General features: G+C 41.0%; 2 protein-coding genes across 3 annotated transcripts in view; both read right to left on the minus strand.

Moving 5' to 3' along the window:
- The window catches only part of sec24b (SEC24 homolog B, COPII coat complex component), a 28,814-nt gene extending 11,133 nt beyond the window's left edge, over window positions 1-17,681 (minus strand). The window contains exons 1-14 of one of the 2 annotated variants that reach the window (XM_042418885.1): window positions 17,367-17,681; window positions 16,045-16,734; window positions 14,317-14,478; window positions 12,679-12,813; window positions 7,140-7,223; window positions 6,797-6,960; window positions 5,726-5,910; window positions 5,229-5,331; window positions 2,505-2,631; window positions 2,230-2,339; window positions 1,807-1,919; window positions 1,485-1,603; window positions 730-785; window positions 221-427 (exon numbers count right to left, since the gene is read on the minus strand). In XM_042418885.1, coding sequence (XP_042274819.1) covers window positions 221-427; window positions 730-785; window positions 1,485-1,603; window positions 1,807-1,919; window positions 2,230-2,339; window positions 2,505-2,631; window positions 5,229-5,331; window positions 5,726-5,910; window positions 6,797-6,960; window positions 7,140-7,223; window positions 12,679-12,813; window positions 14,317-14,478; window positions 16,045-16,734; window positions 17,367-17,460 — 2,349 coding nt within the window. In that variant the 5' untranslated portion in view covers window positions 17,461-17,681. The remainder of the gene's footprint in view (window positions 1-220; window positions 428-729; window positions 786-1,484; window positions 1,604-1,806; window positions 1,920-2,229; window positions 2,340-2,504; window positions 2,632-5,228; window positions 5,332-5,725; window positions 5,911-6,796; window positions 6,961-7,139; window positions 7,224-12,678; window positions 12,814-14,316; window positions 14,479-16,044; window positions 16,735-17,366) is intronic. The other variant, XM_042418886.1, reaches the window with a different exon arrangement.
- A 1,086-nt stretch (window positions 17,682-18,767) lies between these two features.
- On the minus strand, window positions 18,768-22,982 carry LOC121901980 (thiosulfate sulfurtransferase/rhodanese-like domain-containing protein 2). The gene is made up of 9 exons (XM_042419107.1): window positions 22,635-22,982; window positions 21,741-22,030; window positions 21,530-21,638; window positions 21,266-21,385; window positions 20,837-20,942; window positions 20,193-20,308; window positions 19,943-20,101; window positions 19,543-19,681; window positions 18,768-19,411 (listed from the first exon to the last, which is right to left on the minus strand). Exons 1-9 carry the CDS (start codon window positions 22,764-22,766, stop codon window positions 19,179-19,181), a joined length of 1,404 nt encoding a protein of 467 aa, XP_042275041.1. The 5' UTR covers window positions 22,767-22,982; the 3' UTR covers window positions 18,768-19,178.
- Between the last annotated feature and the right edge of the window lie 34 nt (window positions 22,983-23,016).

A 23,016-nucleotide genomic window follows, 5' to 3' on the forward strand; every position in this document is an offset into this window, starting at 1 on the left:
TGGTCATGGAAGATTAATCAACCTCTAAAAATATCATCTAGTTCATGAAAGCTTTCACATCTTTAGTTCCTGACATTTGTTTATCTTACATCTGCCAGACAGGAAATGATGCAGTTTATTTCATCTGTTTGTTTGAAGCAGAACACTGAATATAGTGTATATAGACTATAGTGAAGAGCTGCTGATAGACCGTACCCACCAAAAAGCCCTTCGTCCGTACCTTAGTGCTGGAGCGCTGGCTGGGGTCTTCCCTCGACTGCAGCAGACCAGCACCCAGGGTGGGCAGCTGGGTCTGGAACACTGTGATGCGCCCCCCGGTGGGCGACATGAGCTTGAAGGCGGCCTGTAGCGCCGGGCCGAGGGCGCTGTGGGTCTCCCTGCTCTGGCTGAACATGGCGGGAAGGGAGTTCAGCAGGTCCTGCACCAGCTAGACGAGGGAGGAGGAAGGGGAAAAATAAAGAAGAGGAAGGAAGAATGTGATAAAGAGTGGAGAGGGAGGAGAGACAGGTGCGTGAAACACGAGGGAAGCGGCGGGAAGAGAAGAGAAGACGAGTGGATGAAAGATATTGAGATGGGAAATGTAGGACAGAAAGGAGAAAGGATGGATAAGAGCAGGGGGGAGGAAGGATAAAAAAGGGAATAATAAGAAAGGAACAAAGAGAAAGAAATGGTAGAGAAACAAACTTTGTACATACATAGATACAAATGCAACACATTTATTTTATCTACCTCTCTGCTCTCCTTTAAGTTCACCATCAAACTGTCATGAGATGGTATGAAGACATCTACAAAAGAGAAAAAAAACAACATAAAAAATCAAGCAGAAAGGTTTTTCCACAAGACATTCAGAATATCTAATAATAGGAAAAATGAGTCCAAGTAATAACTGCTACCTCCGGCTAGTAGAACATTTGACTGGATGTAATTTAATTCATTTTAAACTTCAGGCAGCGATTTAAAATTCCAGGAGAGCAATTTATCCTTTCTCAGCAATAAAAACATCCATCCTTTCTTTATAGTCAATTTAAGTAATTTTATCAATTTGACCAAGATCTAATTACAAAACCACAATTATTTTTTTTGTTTTTTTTATTCTTCCTGACATTTTACAGAGTGCCCTTAAAGAAAAACATCACTGCTGTGTGCTACAACTGAGATGTGATTGTATTTAACCATTTTCAGGACAACTCCTACCACAGATATGAAGTTACCATCCACCAAACACCAATTCACAGTGAAATATGACTGTAAATGTCTGCAAGTGACAATTTAAGGCGACAACATGTATAGGAATTTGTTAAATGAGTGTCATTGCTTACTGGCCATTTAAAAAAGGCTCTTATTGGTTTGGAACATTCTCTCCTCCTTTGGCAAACGTCCCAAAAAGATCATTTTGGACACTGCTGCTACTTTTGGGGGTTAAAAAAAAGTGACTTAATCTTTCCTGACAGTATGAAATCTAAATGTCCCGTGTGTAGACGTACCGTCGATGTCTGACACCACCAGCATCTGCGGCTGGGACAGTCCCTCTTGTAGGTTGTAGAAGTGGATTGTGTTGTCAAAGGTGAGGAAACCCACCCTGGTGCGCGTATCCCCGGGCAACCTGTAGCACATAACAAGCTTTTATCAGCTCTGGATTTAGAAGCAAAACCACCATAAAAAAATATATATTCAGGAGAAATGGTTGTGACAGTTGTTATTAACCAACTGCTTATTTTTCATCTCCTCCTTGATCTGTTTTATGGAGACAGTCTGAAGGAGTTCTCCAGACGTATTTATTGTTTACTGATAATCAACAGCACTCACTTATCCAGGTTATCCAGAAGTGATTCGCAGAAGTACTTCAGGTAGCCGCCTTCCACAGCGTTGTGAGACACATCAAGCACAAACAAGTAGACTGCCGGCTGAGGGGGCCGCAACTGAACACACAATAAGTAGAGCAAACACACATGATTAGTGAGGATGTAATTCAGTTGATACTGATTAAATGTCAAACTGACTAAAGTCTGTTTTGGTTAACTTCCTATTTTTAATTTGGTTAAGTGTCCCTTCACATCTACTCTCTTTTCTCTGTTAAATTTACATGTTGTGGTGCAAAGACAAGACTGCCATCTAGTGGACTGACAATCGCACTACATGATTATTCACAACTGCACAATAAACTTTAATAAAAATGTTCACATTTCTACAAGATGAGCCAAAAGTTAACGGTCAGGAGAAACAGCTCACCATGTAGTCTGAGGAGGCGATGAACTCCACAGTGGAGTTTTGAACCTCCGGTCTCTTGTGGGGCTCGCCGTATGACCTGGTGACCGGGTTGTACATAAACTCATCTGGTACTGAATGAGACAGAAAAAAACAGTACGTGTAACATCTGCAAAATTTCTTGAAACAAAAATGAAAGAACAACAGTAAATAAAGGACTTTAAAGACATAACAAGACAGAAGAAGAAAGTCAAGAATATTCCTCTCTGTCCAAGAATTACATCTAAATGGACACGTACCATCGTTGACCCGGTAACAGAGGTTGCACTTCCACCTGCGCTGGTCCAGGAAGGTCACAAATGGGTTGATGTAGGTGCGACAGGAGCGACAGCGCACTATTGTGTTCGATGTGATCACCGGTAACTGCTGCAGAGAGGGAGAGAGAAGGGTCAGAGACAAACTGGGCATCAACTGATAACAAGTACAAAACGTGCCTTGTGAGAAAAACATTTTACATCATATTGTTCTCTTTGAGTTTTTGTCTCCCACGTCCTTTTCAACAACCATGACCTTTTCAAAACATTCTTCCATTCACGCCTCAGAAGACGAGTGAAGGGAGCTTTGTTTCGCTTTCATAGTGAATGTGGTTGAACAAATCTTTGCCACTATGGTCTTTATTTGACCTACTTCTCTGTGTTTCTATAAATGTCTTCTCAAGGACTTCTTCAGATGGTGTATCACGTTCGCTTGCTCCACTTTTTCCTTCAATTATAGGCTATTTATTCTTTGGTACATCTTATAGCCACACTGTGTGTTTTGGACAAATTTACCAAACACCAGTCACCAGTCTCCATTGCTGTGGATGTTCAGATACCACCCTGATCCAAGAAAAACAAAGTGGGTTTCACATAGATGCTCATAAGGCTAGCTTCCCATCACTCTCTTTCAAAATTAATCAACATGAGATGATGGAAGTGGAGGACAGCAGCACGATGCAGAGTGACTGTGATTCCTACTCCAAGCTCTGACACTCTCAGCTCCGGTGTTAAATGCAGTAAAGTCGGCTTAACCCCTGTTTAAACAGACCAACCAGCGTCTCTACCGTCTCCTCCTCTACCGTCTGGCAGCAGAACTAATACCAGGACACAAGCTTTTCATTTCTCTGACGTTTTCACATCACAAACGGTGAACAACAGCATTAAAACACAAAACATGCAACTCATGTAGCTGTTACATCAGTTTAGTGTGGGGCTGCTGCTCTGCAGGTGCGCTTGATTTGACTATAACTGCGGTTACCACGTGGAGATAAGCCTCCTGAATTTGCACCCAGAATGCTGTAAAAACTTTCATCTACGATTTCCACCGCAGCCTCCGTGATCATCGACCGGGAAAGAGGCAGAAAAAAGGCGCTTAGAGGCGTGATGGAGAGCACACAGCTAAAGCACCCTGAATAACCATCACTCTGACAAAACACTCAATGCAGAGTGAAAAACAAGAGACACAGAGTGAAACAGATGAAAGAGCAGAAGGAGTTAACAGATAATAAAAACAATTAGAATAAAAATAAGTTCTCTTTCAAATCAAACATCCCAAGCTACGAGTGGAAAGTATTGCTCTTGCACACTGCATACATAACCTTTTTATTTCTACTCAAAACATAGTTTAATGATGTCATGTGTTATGCTACTTCAGTACTATGTGTATAACAGACAACATCGGCTATGCACATATATGTCCTTATGCTTGTATACATACGTCTGTCTTTGTGAAGCACTTTGGTGCAGAATAAAATTAATAAAATGAACTTGAAGTACACTTTACCAGCAGATATTACTGGGACCACTACAGAATAATTATTAGTAGTGTAAAATTGGCAAAAGGTGTAGAGTGAACCACATGGTGACTGTGAAACCTCTATCCACGGAGCACAGTCATCATCTACTACAATCAGTAGCACCTGGGCACCGACAACTGTTGCGTAATCTGAATACGTCCCATGAGTGCACTGAAGGCTGTCAGCGGCCAACAGTAGAAGTCTGTGGATGCATTTGGCAGATCCAAGGCTGTGAATTTGTTTTACTGAATTGATATCCATCATATTTTGTTCAGAGTCCCTTACAAATGGCTTTAAAATATAAAAACAGGAAGAGCCAAACAACGTCTATCAACCTGCCGTCGTTGCTTGTTACCCTGCTTCAGACCTGATATCAATGCATCCCTGTTCTTCATCAGTTCAGACCCTCTGACGCCACATCGACTGACACCTCTATAAATACACTCACCTATCTTCCTGCACCTCATCATCATTCTCCTCCTGCTTGTTCCGCCGTCACAAAGCAAACTGTCTACAACAGACTAATTAGCACACAAACACTACTATGCTTCACATAATACCATACTCTTCCTCCAGCGTTCAGTAATAAGCTACAACTTTTAATATAACCAAATGTTTCTCCATTGTTAACTAGTGTCATATCAGCCTAGATTAATTTCCTCACAACCTTTGTGTTTTCTGTCCTCATCAACTGTAAAAGGTGTCCAACTTTGGTGGAAAAAAAAAATTCTGCAGAGAAGTGATGTGTTTTAAAGAGTAAATCCCAGTGGTTTCATTAGAAGAAGTGCAACGGTTCAACACATAAAAACACTTGCATGAGTGTCTTTTATTACAGTATGTTTGGCCAGAAGTAATGACGGTCTTTGCCAAAGTTGTGCAGGATTTTCCTTTCTTGATTTTTGGTGACATCCTCAGAATAACTAGCAAAACTTAATGCAACTGCTTTAAGTAACAGCAACAACAGGAGTAGTATCCTAAGATTTGATAAAATAATGTAAAGGTTTTAAGGCTTTTTCAACCAGACAAATTCTTAGTAAATCAGTTCTCACAAACTCTACTTGAGGCAAGAAAACAGTCATCACTATCAAAAAGACGTCACACAGCAAATCATCTAATGAGTCAGGTGATTTCCTGGGGGGAAACCCTACGATGTGTTGAGTTTTTAGGGGCTTTAGGGGTCAGATCGTACCTGTAGGTCTCTGAAGGGGTGGAGGAGGAGGCCCAGGGGGAGCCTGGCCTTGTTGAGCAGAGCCTGAGTTTGAGGGATGCTGGTCAGGGTACACCTGAACGTCCTGTTCAGCACAGAAACATGGGGGAGTGAGTTAGATAACACATCCACAGATAAGACTAACAGAGAGATGCAACATGTGTGAGAATTTGCTTTATTATTCTAAAGTGAATTGGTTTTATTTTTCTGTTTATAACATGCTGGTTATTCTTTTTTTTTTTTTTCATACTGACCACATTCATTTCCTTCTTCAAGTTCCCACGTTTTTTTTATATTTTGTTGTGTGTTACAGTTCATGATGTCTATTTTTATTTCTATCTCATGTTATTTACTAGCTACTTTGGTAGATAACCTCCCATTATTTGGTGGTAAAAGAGTTAAATTAAATACTCAGTTCTGAGAGAACAGTGACTGTAGGCTAAGCTAAAAATAAAAAGAAAACTCTACTATCTTCTTACTGCGGACTGCAGTTGACCTTCTTCAGGTCGGAGCTGAGATTGGGTTCAGGAGCCTCCAGGGGCCTGGGAGGCAGCAGGTTTCTCTCCTGCAGTAGGTTGATTGGCCTCAGGGCCTCCACCTCCAGCTCTGGTACCCCACTCAGCCCCCCCAGAGCTGCAGACAGCTGGGACAGGTTCGGGAACGGCTGAAGAGAAGAAAGAGACCAAGAAATTATGAGCTTTGTCGTCCTGAATGACTAGAGGGAATATCTGAGGGTGGGATATCGAAGCATTTATTGCCAAAATGCAATAAAAGGTCAGTGTTGCAACAGTTTTTGACAGTTTAGATAGTTTAGAACTTCATATACCAACTTTATCAACAAGTGATCAGTACAGGTTAGATTTGTCTGAGCTGAAACAAACTGCAGTAACACTGCAGACTGAATGATTGGAAACAAAGGCCTGATTGGTGGTATGACTTTAAAAATAATGAGATCAAAATGTTTAGTGTGTATTTATTAGGAGGAATTTCATTGTCAATTATCGATTTATCTGCAGATTCCTTTCTCGATTCATGCATTGGTAAAATTGTCAGAAAACAGTGAAAAATTCACTTCACAATTTCCCAGAGATCAACAGTCTGAAACCCAAACATATTCAATTTACTATCATAGAAGTCTAAAAAAACAGTTAAAATTAAGTATTTCTGCTTAAAAATGTAAATCAATTCACTTACCAAAATTGTTGCTGAATAATTTTCTGTATATCGACCAACTGATTAATCGACTAACAGTTTCAGCTCCAGAATCTATTATGGTCACTAATTAAACTGTTGACAGTGATGCTTAAGATGACCCTCATCTCTCAGACTCTGACACAACCTCATAATGTTAAGTCCAGCGCTCAAAGGCTCTGATTGGTGTCATTGTTCCTCCAACTGCACAAACAGCCATTCACAAGAGAGACTTCTGGCTGACCCGACAAAATGAAGATGTGGCGATTCAGAGGTCTGGATTCAGACTCCCGGTTAAATAAGCGAATCCACAAGATGAAACATCAAACAACACTGTTTAATTCAAGCTGTGAACTAACCTGGGAGTACTGCTGGTAGCCTGACTGGCCGTACAGATCGCGGGAGGGGGAGGCGTCCGTGTGGGAGGCGAGTCCCTGCCGATAGGCTGGCTGCATGCTGGGGTAACCATAGCTACCGTAGGGCGTGGCCTGGTTGCTCATATTGTTGGAAGGTGGCATTGAATCTGAGCAAGAGAGAGAGAGTTCAGTATTCAAGTAATATGATGTATATATGGAGAACACAAGTGGTTTTTATTGTGTTAACATGATAACAAAATTAAAAGAATAGACAAGGTTTTAAAATGTGATATTTGTGAGTGTGTCTATAATTTGGATGGACAGTATGTTTCAGATGGAGATGTACCCGGATAACTGCCCCCTTCCAGGGAATCGTAGCTGTTGGGCACCGGAGAGGCACTGCCAGTAGTGGAAGAGGAAGTGTCACCACCTGAGAGATGGACAGAAAGAGTGAAACAAAACTGAAGTAAAGAGATAAAAGATTGGTTAGGAGGACTAGAAGAAGTTAATATAGAGACACAGATACCCGTGGGAATAACAAAAAAAAACGCAAAATGGTGAAAAATATAAAACCCGTAAAAGACCATCAGATACATTGAGAGATAAAATGGGAGGATAAAACAAAAGGAGGGAAGGAGTGAGTGAACGAAGGATGCCTGCTGAAAATGAAGTCAACCAGGAGGAAAGAGGGAAGGAGATAAAAATGAAAGTATGGAGGGAAAAGTGGGAGGGAACAACAGACAAAACATTTCAGAGAATGGAAAGCAGCTTTTTTGTTTGTTTGTTTGGCTATGAAGTGTGCTGAGCTTGGCCTCCCTCAGGCCTCAGAGAAAATAAGAGAGGAAATAGAGTGAATACTGGAAATGCTGGAAAACATGATGAAAGGATGCACTTAGGCTCGGAGCTAACATATGCATGGCGAGGAACACAAGCCTCTGAGGATGGAAAATACGGAGGAAAATAAAGAGAGTCATCATCATTCTCTCTCTCTCCAACACTCATCTACAGTCCTTGATTCACCATTTCTTACTTGGCTCTTTCTGACTCTACCACAGTTCTTCATCTGCATTCAAACATTCTCCCCCTCTTCAGCACACACACACACACACACTTACACTTAATCTGCCTATCTACCATGTTTACTCTCTAATGCATACTTCATAATGTTTTCTAAACTAAGGATTTTAAAAGGGAGTAAGACTTAAGTCTACAGCTATGTTAGTGGCATTATGGGGCTTTGAGCTAACGCTAACGGCAGCATGGCACCATGCTGATATGCTAACGTATAGCAGATAATACAGTCACCATCTTAACTGATCGTGTTAGCATTTGTAACATTTGTTAATTAGCTCCAAACACAAAGTGCAGCTGAATCTGATGTGAATATTATTAGTTTTTCCAGGTATTTGGTCATAAACCAAAGTATTGACCAAATTTGACCTGATGATGGCGCTAGATGAGAAGTTAAGGGATCGCTAAAGTCAGAGGGATTGACCGCCCGGGGACTGTGAAAGTCTGTAGAAGATTTCATGGCATCCATTTATATTTCAGTCTGGAAAGTGGTAGAACGACCGACCACCATCCCTAGAACCACTCTGTTAGCATGGCTAAAATAATCTCTTCCCTGGGATTATTTAACGTATTCCAGGAGTTAAAGGTGTCCTGTGAGGTTTTTGACCACTAGAAGCACAATAGAGCAATGTTCTTATGACCGGGCACCGTTGTCTGTCTAACCATCAGTCTAACACAACAACAATGATGCTCTGACGTGTGCAGGATCATGAAGGTGACAACACACTTTGCTGCTGACAGTTTCATGCTGTTTCACTGATGGACAGTTGGTCAACAAATACAAAAGGCAACATGGAAAAAAAAAACGCTAGTCAACATAACATGGATATAAACGATGCAGGTTTCATAAGAAAACTCCACAGTGCATCATAAACTTGTGATAGAGTTACAGGATAGGTTCACAATTTTAACAAGTGTGTCATAAAACAAGTCAAGTGTCCATATGACCAGTCAAATAGTTTTTCCTCGCTGTAATCATTCCCCTTGTTCATACTGGCTATTAAAAGATCCCTTCCCAATGTGCTTTCAATGTAAGTGATGGAGGCCAAAATCCACAGTGTGTCCACACAGTCATTTAAAGGTTGATGTGAAGCTTATGAGTCTTCAGCAGTCTGAGTTAGTCATATCAAGTGGATATCTGACACATTTACAGTCTTTTATAGCATCTAATTCCCTCTTTGTGTTTCCTCAGACAGTGTTTCCCTGTTGAGTGGTAGTATAGTAACAAAAAGAGGGACTTTGGCACTAAAAAGAACTGCAACGTTGAAAGATATCTACTTGATTTGACTCATTTATACTCTGAAGCTTCATATTAGCTTCAGATTAAACTTTTAAATACATTTTTGCTCAGAAGGAGGCTTGTGGATTTTTGCCCCATCACTTACATTTCAAGTACATTATGAAGGGATCTTCTAATGGTCAGTATGAACAGAAGGAGTGATTATGACAAGAAGAAATTTCAATATTCATTTTGGGCACCTGACAAACTTAAAACATTTCTGAAGCAGTCCTTTCATCTTTTTACCTTCCTCATTGATTTGACCTTTAGATATTTCCTACTTGTCCCTAAATTATATACAACAAACCCAAAAGAAAGTGACAAAAACTTGATGGTGTGTCTAACTGGTGCACCAGCAGCTCTTATTTCAAACTAAAGTCTTAACAGGGCATCATGGTGGCCAATTTGCCTAAGATGCATACCATGCAACCACAACATCCCCGGTTGGTATGTTATCTCACTGTCTGTCTGTGCTCAGATTTCCTGTTTGGTTCTCTACTGTACTCACACACAACCGCCAAAAAAAAAAAAGGAAACTTTACCAAAAAAGTCTTTTAGCTGCACTGAATTACAGTCTACTGCAGCCACTGCCTTTATGTCAAATATTGAATACGTTTTTTTACAAAAGGATTACAACTGTTAGAATATCTGAATGAATCCATTAATCCATGCGGGCCAAATGGAGGGATCAACAACAGCAAACCAAGACACGACAGGCCTACTGCAGAGAGCTCATTGGACAGGACGGGATCCAATTATCTCCCACTAAACTGGACCAGTGGACTACTGGATTATCTGCTCTAGAAGAGGAGGATACTAGGAAAGCTAAGCCTTATTTCTTCCTTCTCCATGATTCTTCAGACACCTCCTCCTTCTCCTCCTGCTGCTACTTTGTTCTGTCCGCTCATAAATGACTAGAAGAGATACTATCCAGAGTAAAATTAAAGTGTTACTGGTACGTGTTGCCTTGCAGCACACCCATTCACCATTGTTGTTTGTTTCCTTTTTTCTTGTAACCCTCAACAGTTGGTCTCAAGATTTTTAGTCACAAGCCCCAGCTCCGCTATCCTCCAGACTGCTGATTACTGATCAGTAAGGCTCCATTCATTCTCCATTTCTTAATTTGTTTCTCACAAGTGACGCTGATCTGATTATCTAATCAGTGTGAAAAGGTGAAAAAACAGAAGCTGCATGGACTCTTTCAAATTTCATCAACACCACAGATAAAGAATGTGGTTCAAGACATGAGACCGATACACAACATGTGTCTCAGAACTTGTCTGAGATGTCATAACCAGGACATCTAATGTCATTAAACATATCATCACTGTGGCACCTGTGGTAGTGTGACTCAGCAGAACTGAATGAAACGACTCAACTCAAACTCCAAACTTGTGGATTAATCGTTCCTTTTCTGGACATTTTCACCTTTATTGGATGGTTGATAGTGACGAAGCCGACAGGAAACAAGGACAGCGAGGGAAGGGTTGGAGGTTTTCTAGCAATGAAAGCTAGAAAGCCAAATATTTGATGGATCCAGCTTTTCAAATGTGAGGATTTTCTGCATTTTTGTGTTTTATAATCACTGTAAATTTAATGTCTTTTGGTTTTGATGTTATTCAGACAAATCAAGCAATTTGAAGACACTCACATTCACTGGGATTCACTGTTTTCTGACATTTTAAACCAAACGATTAATCGATTGAGAAAATTAGTCGGATTGTTGCCCGTTTAGCTTGGCAATAATACATTATTATCATTTATTTATCAGCTTTCAGTGGTACCACATCCTGATATATGAATAAATAAACATTCAGATTAATAGCATGTCATCCAGAAATCAACAACTAGTATTTTGTTGCAGCATACAACCTGTGAGACGGAGCAACACCGTGGAGAATCGGGGAGATCACGAGGGGAAACACTGAATTTTAAAACAAGCCTCTCTTTTTATTAAGAGATGTGTTAATGAGAGGTAACTGCGCTGACAAAATCCTCACCATGCTCTCTTGTGGGGGAGCAGGCGAGTCAGCGTACACACACACACATGTAGAGAAAGCTGGGACCTGCTGGCAGGGGAGTGACTATATTTAAAAACCTGTTAACCTCTGGCTGATGACACAGCTCCTGAGAGACTAGTCATCAGCAGAACACCTGAGAACATAACACAGGTATGACGGCACGGTATTAAATGGGCCAGAAAGAAGAACAGAAGTTTATTTTTCCAAATGGAACGACTACATTTCAATGTCATTTCTATTAAATCTATTATGTCTGTTGACTGCAACCCTTCTAATGTATCTTAAGATGGACTAGTGCACTGTGGGTTTCATTTTTTTCATGGAATTTGCTGACAGTAAGAAAAATATAGAATAACGCTGTTGTTTTTAAAAAGAAATTCTTTGATAAAAAGGATTAATCATTTAGTCAAATGACAGAAAAATGTTTTTAAAGTAAAAAATCATTTTTCTAATTCTTGAGACAAAAGGAGATGTCTTTGAATTGCTTGAAATGTTCCTTTTACAGTAATAAAAAAAACAGAGGAAAGCAGCAAGTCTTTACATCTGAGAAGCTGGAACCAGAGTATGTTTGGCATTTATGCTCAATAAATGATGTAAATTTAAAAACTGTCTTAGCAGCCTTGTGGTTTAAGATGCATATCATGTAACCACAAAGTTCCTGGTTCAGCACCTATGTTGCATGTAGTACCTCATGTCTCTTCCCCTCCATGTTTCTTATCTGCATCTCAACTGTAAACTAAAAAGGCAAACGTGCCAAAAGAAATCTTTAGAAAAATGTTGATTATTTGTCTGTTTCAGCAGCTTACCTAACCTCTACAGGAAAGGTAAGCTGGAAAGTAAGTATTGATTTTTATTTTTGTCATCAGCAACCACAGCTGGAGGACTGCTGGTGAACTACAGACAGATGTTCATATCCTAAAGATTACTGAGTGAGAGAGAGTTGGACGACATGCAAGGAAGATAACTTCCGTTGCGTGACGATTAGACAAGCAGAACCCGGCAGAAAGAAGCCTTTAAAGATGAACCGAAACGCCTTACTTACCTCTCACCTCTCTGAGAGACAAAGTTTCATGTCAGTGTTCGGCGGGACAACAGAGCAGGGTGCACACACACATTTAAAAGATGAAATCAACATTTAGTTGTGGCACTGATGACTGTGAGGGGGAAACATGGTGAGCAGCAGGTGAACTTTGGAAGGCTGTTGAGGCGGCGGGAAGGAGAGGGGAAAAAATCTGATTAACCTATTAGAGAGTGGAAGGTACGGATGATGAGCGGCAAACTGATTGAGAGTGTTTTTTTAAGGTGGAGCAGAACTGACAGATGGCCATCAGACACAGAACAGAGGAGCGGCAGTGATCGAAAGTGACGTTGCACGGCTGAGGATGGAGACGCACAAATGGTGAAAAAATTCAAGGGGATTAGGTTTAGGAAAGAGCTGAACCTGAAGGAGTTCATGGGATGGATTAAAATGGTAAAAGAGGGGGTTTGTGGGGGAGGTAAAAGCTACAGCAGACCTGCTTCCTCATCCTCATCCTCCTCCTCATCATCATCATCCTCAGAGCTGGATGACGAGGGAGCTGCGGCTGGGCCTGAGGTGGTGGCAGGGGCAGAGCTAGCTCCACTATTAGCAACATATCCATACTGCATGCCTGTTGGAAGGGGGGGAGTGGGAAAGGTACATGAGAAAACTGTCAAGACTGTGTGATCGACAGCGGAGGTGATCAGGCAGTGAAGTTTGTTCCCAGTGGTGTGTTTGTGTTCACATGTGCGGTGCACGTTTATACAGAAAAATATATATTCTCTTCATTAATCACAGTGACTCTTTTCAGACAAACTACTTTAGAGACCAAATGAAGGAGAGAACAGATGATTTTTGCTTTATGTGATCATCTTTTCCTTCCTTGTGGAAGAGTAACACACCCTCCAGCTAAATTAATGATTGGCAAAGAATTTCCTGGTGATGAAATGGTGAGAGTCACAACCTGTTTTGCAACAAGGAATGTTACTTCATCACCCAGTTTTAACTTTTACTTTATATTCACACACAAAACCTGCAACATTGAACATTGCAACATTGGTGGGAAACTGAGAGGATTTACAACTTCAAACCTATATCTACTCTCATTTGGGTGGATTGTAAGCATCAAATTGCTCCAGGTGTGGCAAACTGGGGAAACTGCCAATATGATATTGCCTGTGGGACTTTATTTCCCCCAGTTGTTTTTCTCAGGTTGCGAAGCTGTCGATCACCCCACAAGCTCAAACAAACATTTGAAACTTTACTGAAATTTAATCACAATATTACAAAAAACACTGCAAACTGCATCACAATAATTCTGGCCACATCACAATCTTTGCATTCACTTTATCCAGCTACAAATAATTACACCACTCGATGCTAATTTAATACATTTGTAATATGTGCAACAACAAAGCATACCATTACATGCATTCCTATTAGAGAGGTGTCTCTTTCTTTCCCTTGCTATTATATAATGTTTTTACTCTTGCCTAAGGCTAATATTAGTAGGACAGAGGTGATGTAGGCACACACTTTACTGTCACCAGAGAGTGAAAATCTGCATGTTGTGATTATTGTCTGTTTACACCCCACACATTAGGATATAATTTAATTCTTTGTGACAACAAAGCTTCAAAGTCAATTGGATTTTTCAACTCAAATTATGACTAAATATAAGTACAGATTGTGCAACAGTCTTCTGGTTTTAACCTGCTGAAGAAGGTCACAGTGGAAACATGAGCAGGTCAGAGCTAAACTAAACCGGCAGCCGGCTGGTATGTGGTTAACCCGGAAATTTGCATAAACGCTCACACCTGCACATTTGAAAGCGTATGTGTGAGTGCGTGTTTGTGTAACGGATTACATATCGAACGTTTCCGAAGTGCTGCAGTGAATATGTGTACCGTTCACACACTTATGCACAAAACCTCAGAGGTAAAAGGTGAACACTAAAACTGTTCATTTTACACCAAACAAGACACAGACGAGGCACCGGAGCATAGTAAAACCACAACAAGAGATGTCATGTTTCTTATGTCATGCTCAAGCACCAAAATAGAAACAAAAACAGGTTAGAAATAAATTCCACTGAAGAAGAAAACAAACGCTGTGATCTTGCCGATTTATTTACCTTGGCGGTGGCCTGGCGAGGAATGGACTGAAGTTGAGGGGGTTCCTGAGGGCGGTCGGTCTGTGTCTGCACCACCACTGCTGTGAGTGACTCTGCCGTAGGAGTCATAGTTCAGAGAAGCCTGATGGCTTTGGTCATAGTGTTGGTGGACTGTGTTTTGGGCTGCAGCAAAAAAAAAAAAAAAAAAACACAGAAGTTTTAAGCATAGGCATAAGAGACTGTGTGAGCAATGATCTAACTTATGAGTGACATCTGTCATCCAGGATTGTGAAAGAACAACAAACTGTATGAAAAGAAATAACAGCTCTTAATCAAAGTCCCATTAAAATTTGACTTGTTGCTGGCAGTCATCCTAACTCAATAAATATCTTTCTAGAGATACTGAATGGCTATTTTAGAATTTAAAGGGGACCTATTATGCTTTTCCTTATTGTCAGTCATCTATATAATGTTACAATGTCAGATGTTCATATTAAACGTGGCCAAAGTGTCAAATAATAAGGTAAACATATGTAGAAGTAATCCCTGTTAGCAAAAAGCGCCGGCCTTAGACTATTCTGAACGCTCGGTTTCCAACATTTTCTTTCTACTTTCAGTCCAAGCTGATTGCGGCCTAAGACAGATTTCTTTATATGGTCATCTGCTCCACGCACAAGTTCACTGCTCCACTCTGCTAACATTATGGTGTTTTTCCACTGTTTTGGGGTTAGTCACGCCGAGCCATGTCTCGAGTCGAGTTGGCACGCTGTGAGCGTTTTTCCACTGCGCAGCATGGCAAAGTAAAGTAAGTTGTTTACCTTTTGGAGGTGTGCTGGTTGTCTGCAGCTCCTCATCACACATTATCATCGCTGTGGCTGTTTCTGCTTGTACTATTCCTTCCTGTATTATTTCTAACTGATCCGCTCATAAAATAGCTCCAAATATCTCCACGTACTGCGAACAAAGCTCTGCTAATTCAGTGAGGAACATGTTTCCTTTCCTGTAAATTCTTCATAATAAAAGTCTCCCGTTCCTCTAGTAAAGCAGGAAATGTTGGGTTTGCATCAGCGGCAACTTAACACGACTCTGATACTGCTGCCCCTCGGCGGGCATCTGGAAAGCTGGCCAATCATAACAGAGTGGGAGGGGGGCCTTAAAGAGAAAGACTGCCTGTTTGAGACAGAGGCTGAACTGAGGGGCTGCATAAAGGTCCAGTATAACATAAATAAGCAGTTTTTTGAACTGTGAAGTCCAACAATAAAATTATAGAGCTGGAAATGAGCATAATAGATCCCCTTTAAGGTTATATTTTTAAACACTTATCTGTACAGCTGCACCAACTAAACAATTTAGTCTTCTATGACAGTTAACTCAAAATCAAAGTCAATTTAGTTGTTGACTGTTGATCAAGACAAAACAAGACATTTAAGGCAGCACCTAAGGCTTCGGGAAGCAGTGATCAACATTTTATAAACCAAACGACTAATTGAGAAAATAATTCACAGATTAATTGATCATGAAAATAATCATTAGTTGCAGCCCTACCTATCTGCAACTTTCACACTAGCTCATACCAACATGAATTTACTTTAATTTTGCTTTTTAAAGCTGATAACAACCAATTCAGATTGGTACATGCCTCTGCAACACCAAATGCATATACTGGACTGTCAAGGAATCTTTTCATGATTCCTATTTTTACAGCCAGCAGCTGATCAGCCTCTGCAAACATGAACCAGTCACACATACCTGTGCTTCCTTGACCATTGACTGTCGGCGCCACCTGACCAGGAGGTGCCACACTGTACCCAGGCTGCACTGCTGTCGTGGAGGCTGGCTGAGTAGTGCTGTACTGATGAAGGGGTGCACTCATCTGGGTGGGCATGACTCCGGGCGTGGAGGTGGTCTGCGAGGAACTTAAGGTGCCATACTGGCTACTTCCCGGCGCAGACGGGTATGAAACGATGGGGTAGAGGGGAGCTCCGGGACTATTTGCTGGTGCAGGCACCAAACTGGGCTGCTGCTGTTGCTGAGGGTGCTGCGCTGCCGGAGCATGGTACAACTGCTGTCCATAGTAAGATCCTGGAGTGGCATACGGCGGGGGATGCGGCTGCTGGAATGGCTGTTGGTTGTACTGGGCATTTGATGGTGGAGGTGCTGAGGAGGGGAGGGTGGTGTATGGCTGAGAAGGAGGGGCAGAGCTATGGGGAGCGGTGTATTGGGAGGGTGCTACATGGTGCTGAGGGAGGTGCTGCTGCTGCTGTGGTTGTTGCTGATGGTTGTTCTGGTAGTAGTTTGCACTATGGGCACTGTTCGTGACGGGAGCTTTGTTGGGCACAGGTGTGCTGTGGGCAGGGATGGTGGGGTAGCTGTGTTGCTGAGGTGGGGCTCCATAGTAGCCCGCAGCTGGATACGAGGATGTGTAGGTCTGTGCTGGACCTGGGAGGAGGCAAGGGGGTGGGAAAGTACATTTTCAATTAAACAAGTGTCATGATTTCACTCTACTTGTCAGAGTGTCCTATAAGCCAACAATATCCAAGCTCACAATGAAGGCACTGAACAGAAGCAATCAAGCTTCATCTACAGCTTTTAGCTCAGCAGTGAGGTTTGATACACAATTAGCCCTCAACTGAACATGTATCCCTGACAGCACAGCAGCAGCCATGAAGAAAAACTTCATTATTTCAATGTTAATTTAATTGACTGGGTGTCTACGAGAGGCACACCATGAAAAGGACACTGTGAAATGATAGTGCGCAATCTGTCACACAGCTATTATCTAGCTAACCGTTACGTTAGCTTAAGAGCTAATGTTAGCAGTAAGGTTATCTCCTTTGGATTTCAATGCTTAGCTTAGCTAGTGTGAGCCGCTGGCAAGCCCTATGCTATCACAGCTGCTGCTCAATATACACGTCCTCCAATTTTTTAAAAGAAATTCATCTTACAATTGTAATTCTAACCAGAGGATAAATGTACAAAAATTAAAAAAACAGCCGGTGACAGGCTATCTGACGTCCCTCAGGGTTAGCGTGCTAAAGCTAGCTGGCTAATCGCATCACCCGGCCTCTCACCGTTGTGGTACGGGGGCGCAGCTCCGCCGTTCGGCGTTGAGTTCTGGCTGTAGCTGACGGAGCTGTTCAGGTTAGTGAAACCCGGCGCAGACATCGCTCGGTCCTCCCGTCCTTATGTCCACAGATACACGGCTGAGTGAATACACATGAGCGTCGCTGTCACAGAGCCTGGATCCCCCCTGTAGAAATGCGGTCGAGAGGCTGCTGCTGGTCGGTGAAGACCCGGGCAGCCTGGCCAGGTCGCTCGGCGGACAGCTGAACCTTCTAGTCGGGATGCTGAGGAGCTTAACTGGGGATTCACTGTGGTCGTGTCACGCCCCCTTGTGGATTCTATCTGCACGTATGTAGATATTTTTATAAATTAATTTTTATTGAAATTATTTCATTTTATTATCATTTATCTACATCGGGCGAACTTTACCATTAGGTAAGGTAGGCACCTGCCTTTGGCCCCTAACTGAAGGGCCCCAAACAGCTGTAGATTTATTATGTTGTCTAGATATGAAAATGTTGAATTATGTTACTATTCTAACTCATTGCCCTGAAATAACTTACAAAAGCCCCCCAAAGCACTTAAAGAAAAGCAACTGTATACTTCTACTTCAGAGGAAAACATGCCACTAAATCTACCTGACTGATAAATGTTACTGGTTACGCTGCAGATTCAGATGTTACTCACAAAATATAACAAATGAAATATGATGCATTATTATTGATTAAACTATCCAGCATTATATAAGAGCACAAGTCATTTTAAGCACATTACAATAATGCATCTCTTTCACTCTTAAGTAAAAATTTGAATGCAGGAATTTTCCTTACCTTTGTAGCCTGTCTTGTGTTTCTGCCTTGTAAAGCTTTATCTAATGTCAGATGAAACATCAAAGCGCCATTAAATAGCACTACTATACTATTACTACTATGTTTTTAAGTAATTATAACTGAAAGGTAATGCATTCCTTCTGTAAAACAGAAGAAAAACTGCTACTGTGTCCTCTTTTATTCAAAATTGCAGGAGGATCATAGAGCATGTTCCTAATCGTGAAGCCATTCTTATGTTATGTAGAGCTAAGGGGTCTTTATTTAACTGAGGCTCAGGAATTCAAATACTTAACTCTACACTTAACATCCGTAGCCCGCTTTTGCATGGTTTCATTTCGACAAGTGTTTATATTCCTGTATGTTGAGTTGCAACCACAAATTTGTGTCAATCCAAGTAAGGTACACAGATGTGTTCATACTTGTAGTTTCAAAGTGTTTAAGAGACAGTTTCGGTATCAGTCTCGGTAACCAATAGGCAGAAACAAAGCACAAGAAGACTGCTGCCACTTCTGCATGTTATTTCCTGCACATTTGTATATGCTCCTTATCTGTAAAACTGTCCAATAAACTGAAAATGTAATTAACATAAATAATTACTCAAATATTCAATGTAGCTCAGAACTGTGATTTTAATAAAAACCGATGTTCACACACACAAAAAGATAAAAAAAAAACGTTCTCTCTCTCTCTTGGAACTGAGATTTTATTCCTGATGAGTTGACCCACTTTCACAAAATTCATGTCATACTGTAAAATTAATGGATCCAGCAGATGTATCCTTACATTATACATGGATGATTCTTCACAGTTAAACCCCTAATAACATATCCGATTTAATTCCCCACTTCCATATAAAAAAAAAAAAATCATAACTTTAAAATATACTGGACACCTTCCATTAATTCTACTTGTAAATTTTGTGTAAAACTCCAGGACAGACAGCATTTTTCATGTGGCTGCGAGCAGTGATGTCCAGCGGTGACCTCGTTATTACTGCACATCCTGAGGGATTCTGGGACGTCCGTCGGTGCACTCGCACTCCTCTTTATGCTGAGGAGCGACGGAGGATGTGTCTCTATGAGTCTGTCCTTTGGTCTGACAGGTGGGGCAGCAGGCGGTGTGTCCGTCCTGTCTGCAGCGGCGACAGGACAGAACCAGCTGGCAGCAGAACTGGGTGGAACAGAGCTTGTACTGGTCCCAGGGACATCCACAGTACCTGCAGTCTGAACGGAGACACAGATTTTAAAGTTTGGCAGGTTTTTTAACACAAAGAATATCACTACACGACAACTAAATGCAGATGTTCTCACATATTGTTCAAGATTTCTTTACATTACCCGATGTGCACACTAACCTGAGATGATGTCATCGTTGGAGGAGATGGTGTAACGCTCATCAAAGACAAAAAGTTTCCCTCGATAGAAGCCCTCTGGGAAACGTTCCAGGTACTTGTGAATCCCACCTTTCAGCTGGTAAACCTCTTTACACACATCCTGTAGGCACGGCAAGAGATGCAGGATCCAAAAATTAACAAAAATTTGCAATGCAGGTGGAAAATGCTGCGAACATTCTGTCTTCGGTGAGGAATATTTAAAGTATAATTTAAAAAATTTACAGCTACAGTAGTTCAGTTCTCTCCTGTAGAGAATCTGTAGTCTGTAAAATATGAATTGGATGAAAAGTTTAATCCATGAGGAGCTTCACTTCTAAAAAAAAAAAGTCCTGTACTTTCAAACTCTGACAAATCTACTTACTTTCGAGCGGAGGTAGGCAGAACCGCGCTCACAGCGGATCCCTCCTGTGCAGTACATGAGGACCTTCTTGTCTCTGAAGAGTTCCAGGTTCTGGTCAACGTAGTCCGGGAAGTAGCTGAATTTACGGATGTTCGGGGCCAAACACTGAGTGAACTGCCCCTGGTGGGAAATTAAAATCACAGCTTGCATTAATATTTTGACAGAATCTGTCGATGGTTATTTAATCAAAAGTTCCTACAGTATGACTTACAATTTTACTCTCATAAAAGTTGCGGCAGTCCAGGAGGACGGTGTCACTGCACAAATCCCCTTTAGCCATCAGAGCCTCCACTTCTTTGTGAAACTCCTCAGGCTCCAAATGAATTCCTGAGAGGCAACACAGACATGTAACTTGCATGACGACTTTCACAAAACCATGGTTCAACTATAGGGTTTGGGCAAGTAGTAAAAAAAGAAAAAAAAGTTAAAAAGTGATAAAATAAAGAATGTTTCAATCATTTTTTTTCCTCGGTGTGAGTGTGTGTGTGTGAATGGGTGAGTGAGAAGCAGAAACATTGTGAAACACTTTGGATAAAAGTGCTATTTAAGCAGCCAAAGTGATATTAACATAAACATTTCAATAAAAAGAAAAACTTTCATTTTGATATTGAAAAGAAAACACTTTGCAAGCAGTTCCAACTGTAAGACATAAAAACAGATATACAATACTGCCAGTGTACATACTTCAAACACAAGAATAGTGATAAATACACAGCCAGGTCTGCAGAGGAGCGACCGCGATGTATTATAACAAGTTAAGGAAGTTATAATCCAGTAATAGCCATTAGTGTCGCTGGTAGCAGTGGTAGCATTGTTGTAGTATTACAATAGTATTGTTGTTTAAACAAACAGTACCTGCAAGTTGGTAGGAGATGGCATCAGGATCCACTCCCATGGGGACAATTTCCTTATAGACCCCGACCCTCAGTTCTGTAAAACACTCTGCACCGCCATCACTTGTCTGAACACACACACACACACACACACACACACACACACACACACACACACACACACACACACACACACACACACACACACGCAGTTCAATTATTTATACAAAGTAATAATAATAATAATGGACTACTTTTTTTCAATGTGATTATTTCATGTTGTGTGTTTGATTTCATAGAAATTTTAGACATAAAATTGAATCTGTGGCAGCTCAACGGAACACAAAAATTAATATTCATGCAGGGTGTTAAGTGTTGAAATATTATGTGAAAATGTGACAATACAGAGGACTGTAGTATCTGTGTTGTCTATAATCAAACTATTACTGACCTTAAAATCCTCTTTATTCATCTTGAAGAGAGGATGTGAACACATTGCATCAATGTAAATGTCAGTGGCCACTTTGGTGCCACCAACTGTTCCATTGATCCCTTCAGTTGCTATCCTCACCTTAAGAAGAGCACATGGTGTACTTTTTCAGTTCAGCTGGGTTATGTAAATATAATATTTAATTCTGCAATAATAGAAACATGTTTCAAAGACTTTATCTATTCCTGATGTAAATATTCTCCCACTTGAGTATAATTTATCAACCTTGCCAGTTAAGTGGAGCCTCTCACACAAAGCTTTCTGCCAAGCGCAGATGACATACGGGTCGTCCACTTGACAGTAGTGGTAATACAGAAGAACCTTGCCTGGACCCCTGACAAAAAAGAAAAGAATTACATAGAGACACATCAGTATCTATTATAAGGAAATTCACAAGAGCACAACCCAGATGGGAGATTCAAAACTTGACTAGTACTTTTCAAGTTGCTCCTCAGAGATGTGACTGGTGTTGGGAATCCATACAGAAATGTCCACTGGCTCGGCCTCACGTTTCTTCTGCTGCTGTGACTCAGATTCTTCTTCCAGCTGTCTTAACAAATGCTCATAGGTGGACCGCGTGAGCTGCTGAATCTCAGTAGCATGAGTCCGGGCGACATGCTTGTGAACGGCAGAGTGTTCTTTGAAGGTCTGACCGCAGCAGCACCAAGACGTCCTTCCTTCCTCCTGACTGCCTTCCCTCTTGGACGCCACGAAGGCAGCAAATGACTGTGAAGAAGAAAAAGTGCTTTAATGAGCTTTATTTGTGACCCCTTGTCACAGGTTGTGTGTCTGAGTTGTGGGAAATTCATCTCTGAAGATATAAAACTGGAGTATTTCACAGGGAAAAAAGCAACAATTGGGGAAACGTCAAAAGAATAAACATAATTTTAAGCAGAAGAATTTATTTATTTATGATATGTACTGAGACATAGATTTTACAGCTGAAAAGTAAACCTGTCAGTGCTCTCAGATAGACAGATAGATAAAAAGTTAACAGATGAAATACAGATATAACTAAAGTGCTTCTTTATATCGACTTTCTTTAAGTTTTGCATGTTTAAGAGTCTTACGTTTATTTAAATGACTGTAATCAATTTCAGCCAATAGTTACAGTACATTTGATTTGAGCTAATATTTACTCATGTGTGTTACATTTGATAAAAACTCTGATTTATCTCTCAGTATTTCCGCTCACACACTGAAACGTGCACATTTCCTCAGCTGTGTTCACTAATGTGATGATCTGGGCTATGCAGTGGAAAATAAACTCACACATGATCTGTCAGATGTCAGGAGTGTAAACAATTCATTGTTTCCTGAGGCCACTCACCTTCCTCCTGCAGAAGCTGTAGCACTTTCTTTGTGAGGCACAAAGTTGTTTCTCCTGTTTTAATCCATTAGACGATGAACTGTCAAGTTCCCAGTCCGTGAACTCTGAGCACAGAGTTTCATCCGATGCCATGGTGTTTTAACAACGTGTAAATATTAGTTTAGTAGGCTAGTCAATAGTGTTTAGTTAAACTACTAAATACATTTGTGGTCAGTCATCTTCTTGGCATTCGTATGATCAAATATAAGCCTAATCTTGGTAAACATTAAATATTAAGTTTTAAACGTGGCATTATAAACACTTTATCTATCACCAAACGTGGAGCGGAACATCCTGCATGAGCGGAACAATCAGAGAGGTTGCACCGTCCGTTTGACCCCCG

Source organism: Thunnus maccoyii, chromosome 8 (assembly GCF_910596095.1).
Source record: "Thunnus maccoyii chromosome 8, fThuMac1.1, whole genome shotgun sequence".
Lineage (NCBI taxonomy): Eukaryota > Metazoa > Chordata > Actinopteri > Scombriformes > Scombridae > Thunnus > Thunnus maccoyii.

What these genes read in the sequence shown, in the direction of transcription:
- LOC121901980 (XM_042419107.1), bottom strand. Translation starts at nt 22,766, where the DNA reads ATGGCATCGGATGAAACTCTGTGCTCAGAGTTCACGGACTGGGAACTT. An exon ending in CTGCCTACCTCCGCTCGAAA is followed by an intron (nt 19,682 to 19,942) that starts GTAAGTAGATTT and finishes CCGTGCCTACAG; the next exon opens with GATGTGTGTAAAGAGGTTTA. An exon ending in CAACGATGACATCATCTCAG is followed by an intron (nt 19,412 to 19,542) that starts GTTAGTGTGCAC and finishes GTCTCCGTTCAG; the next exon opens with ACTGCAGGTACTGTGGATGT.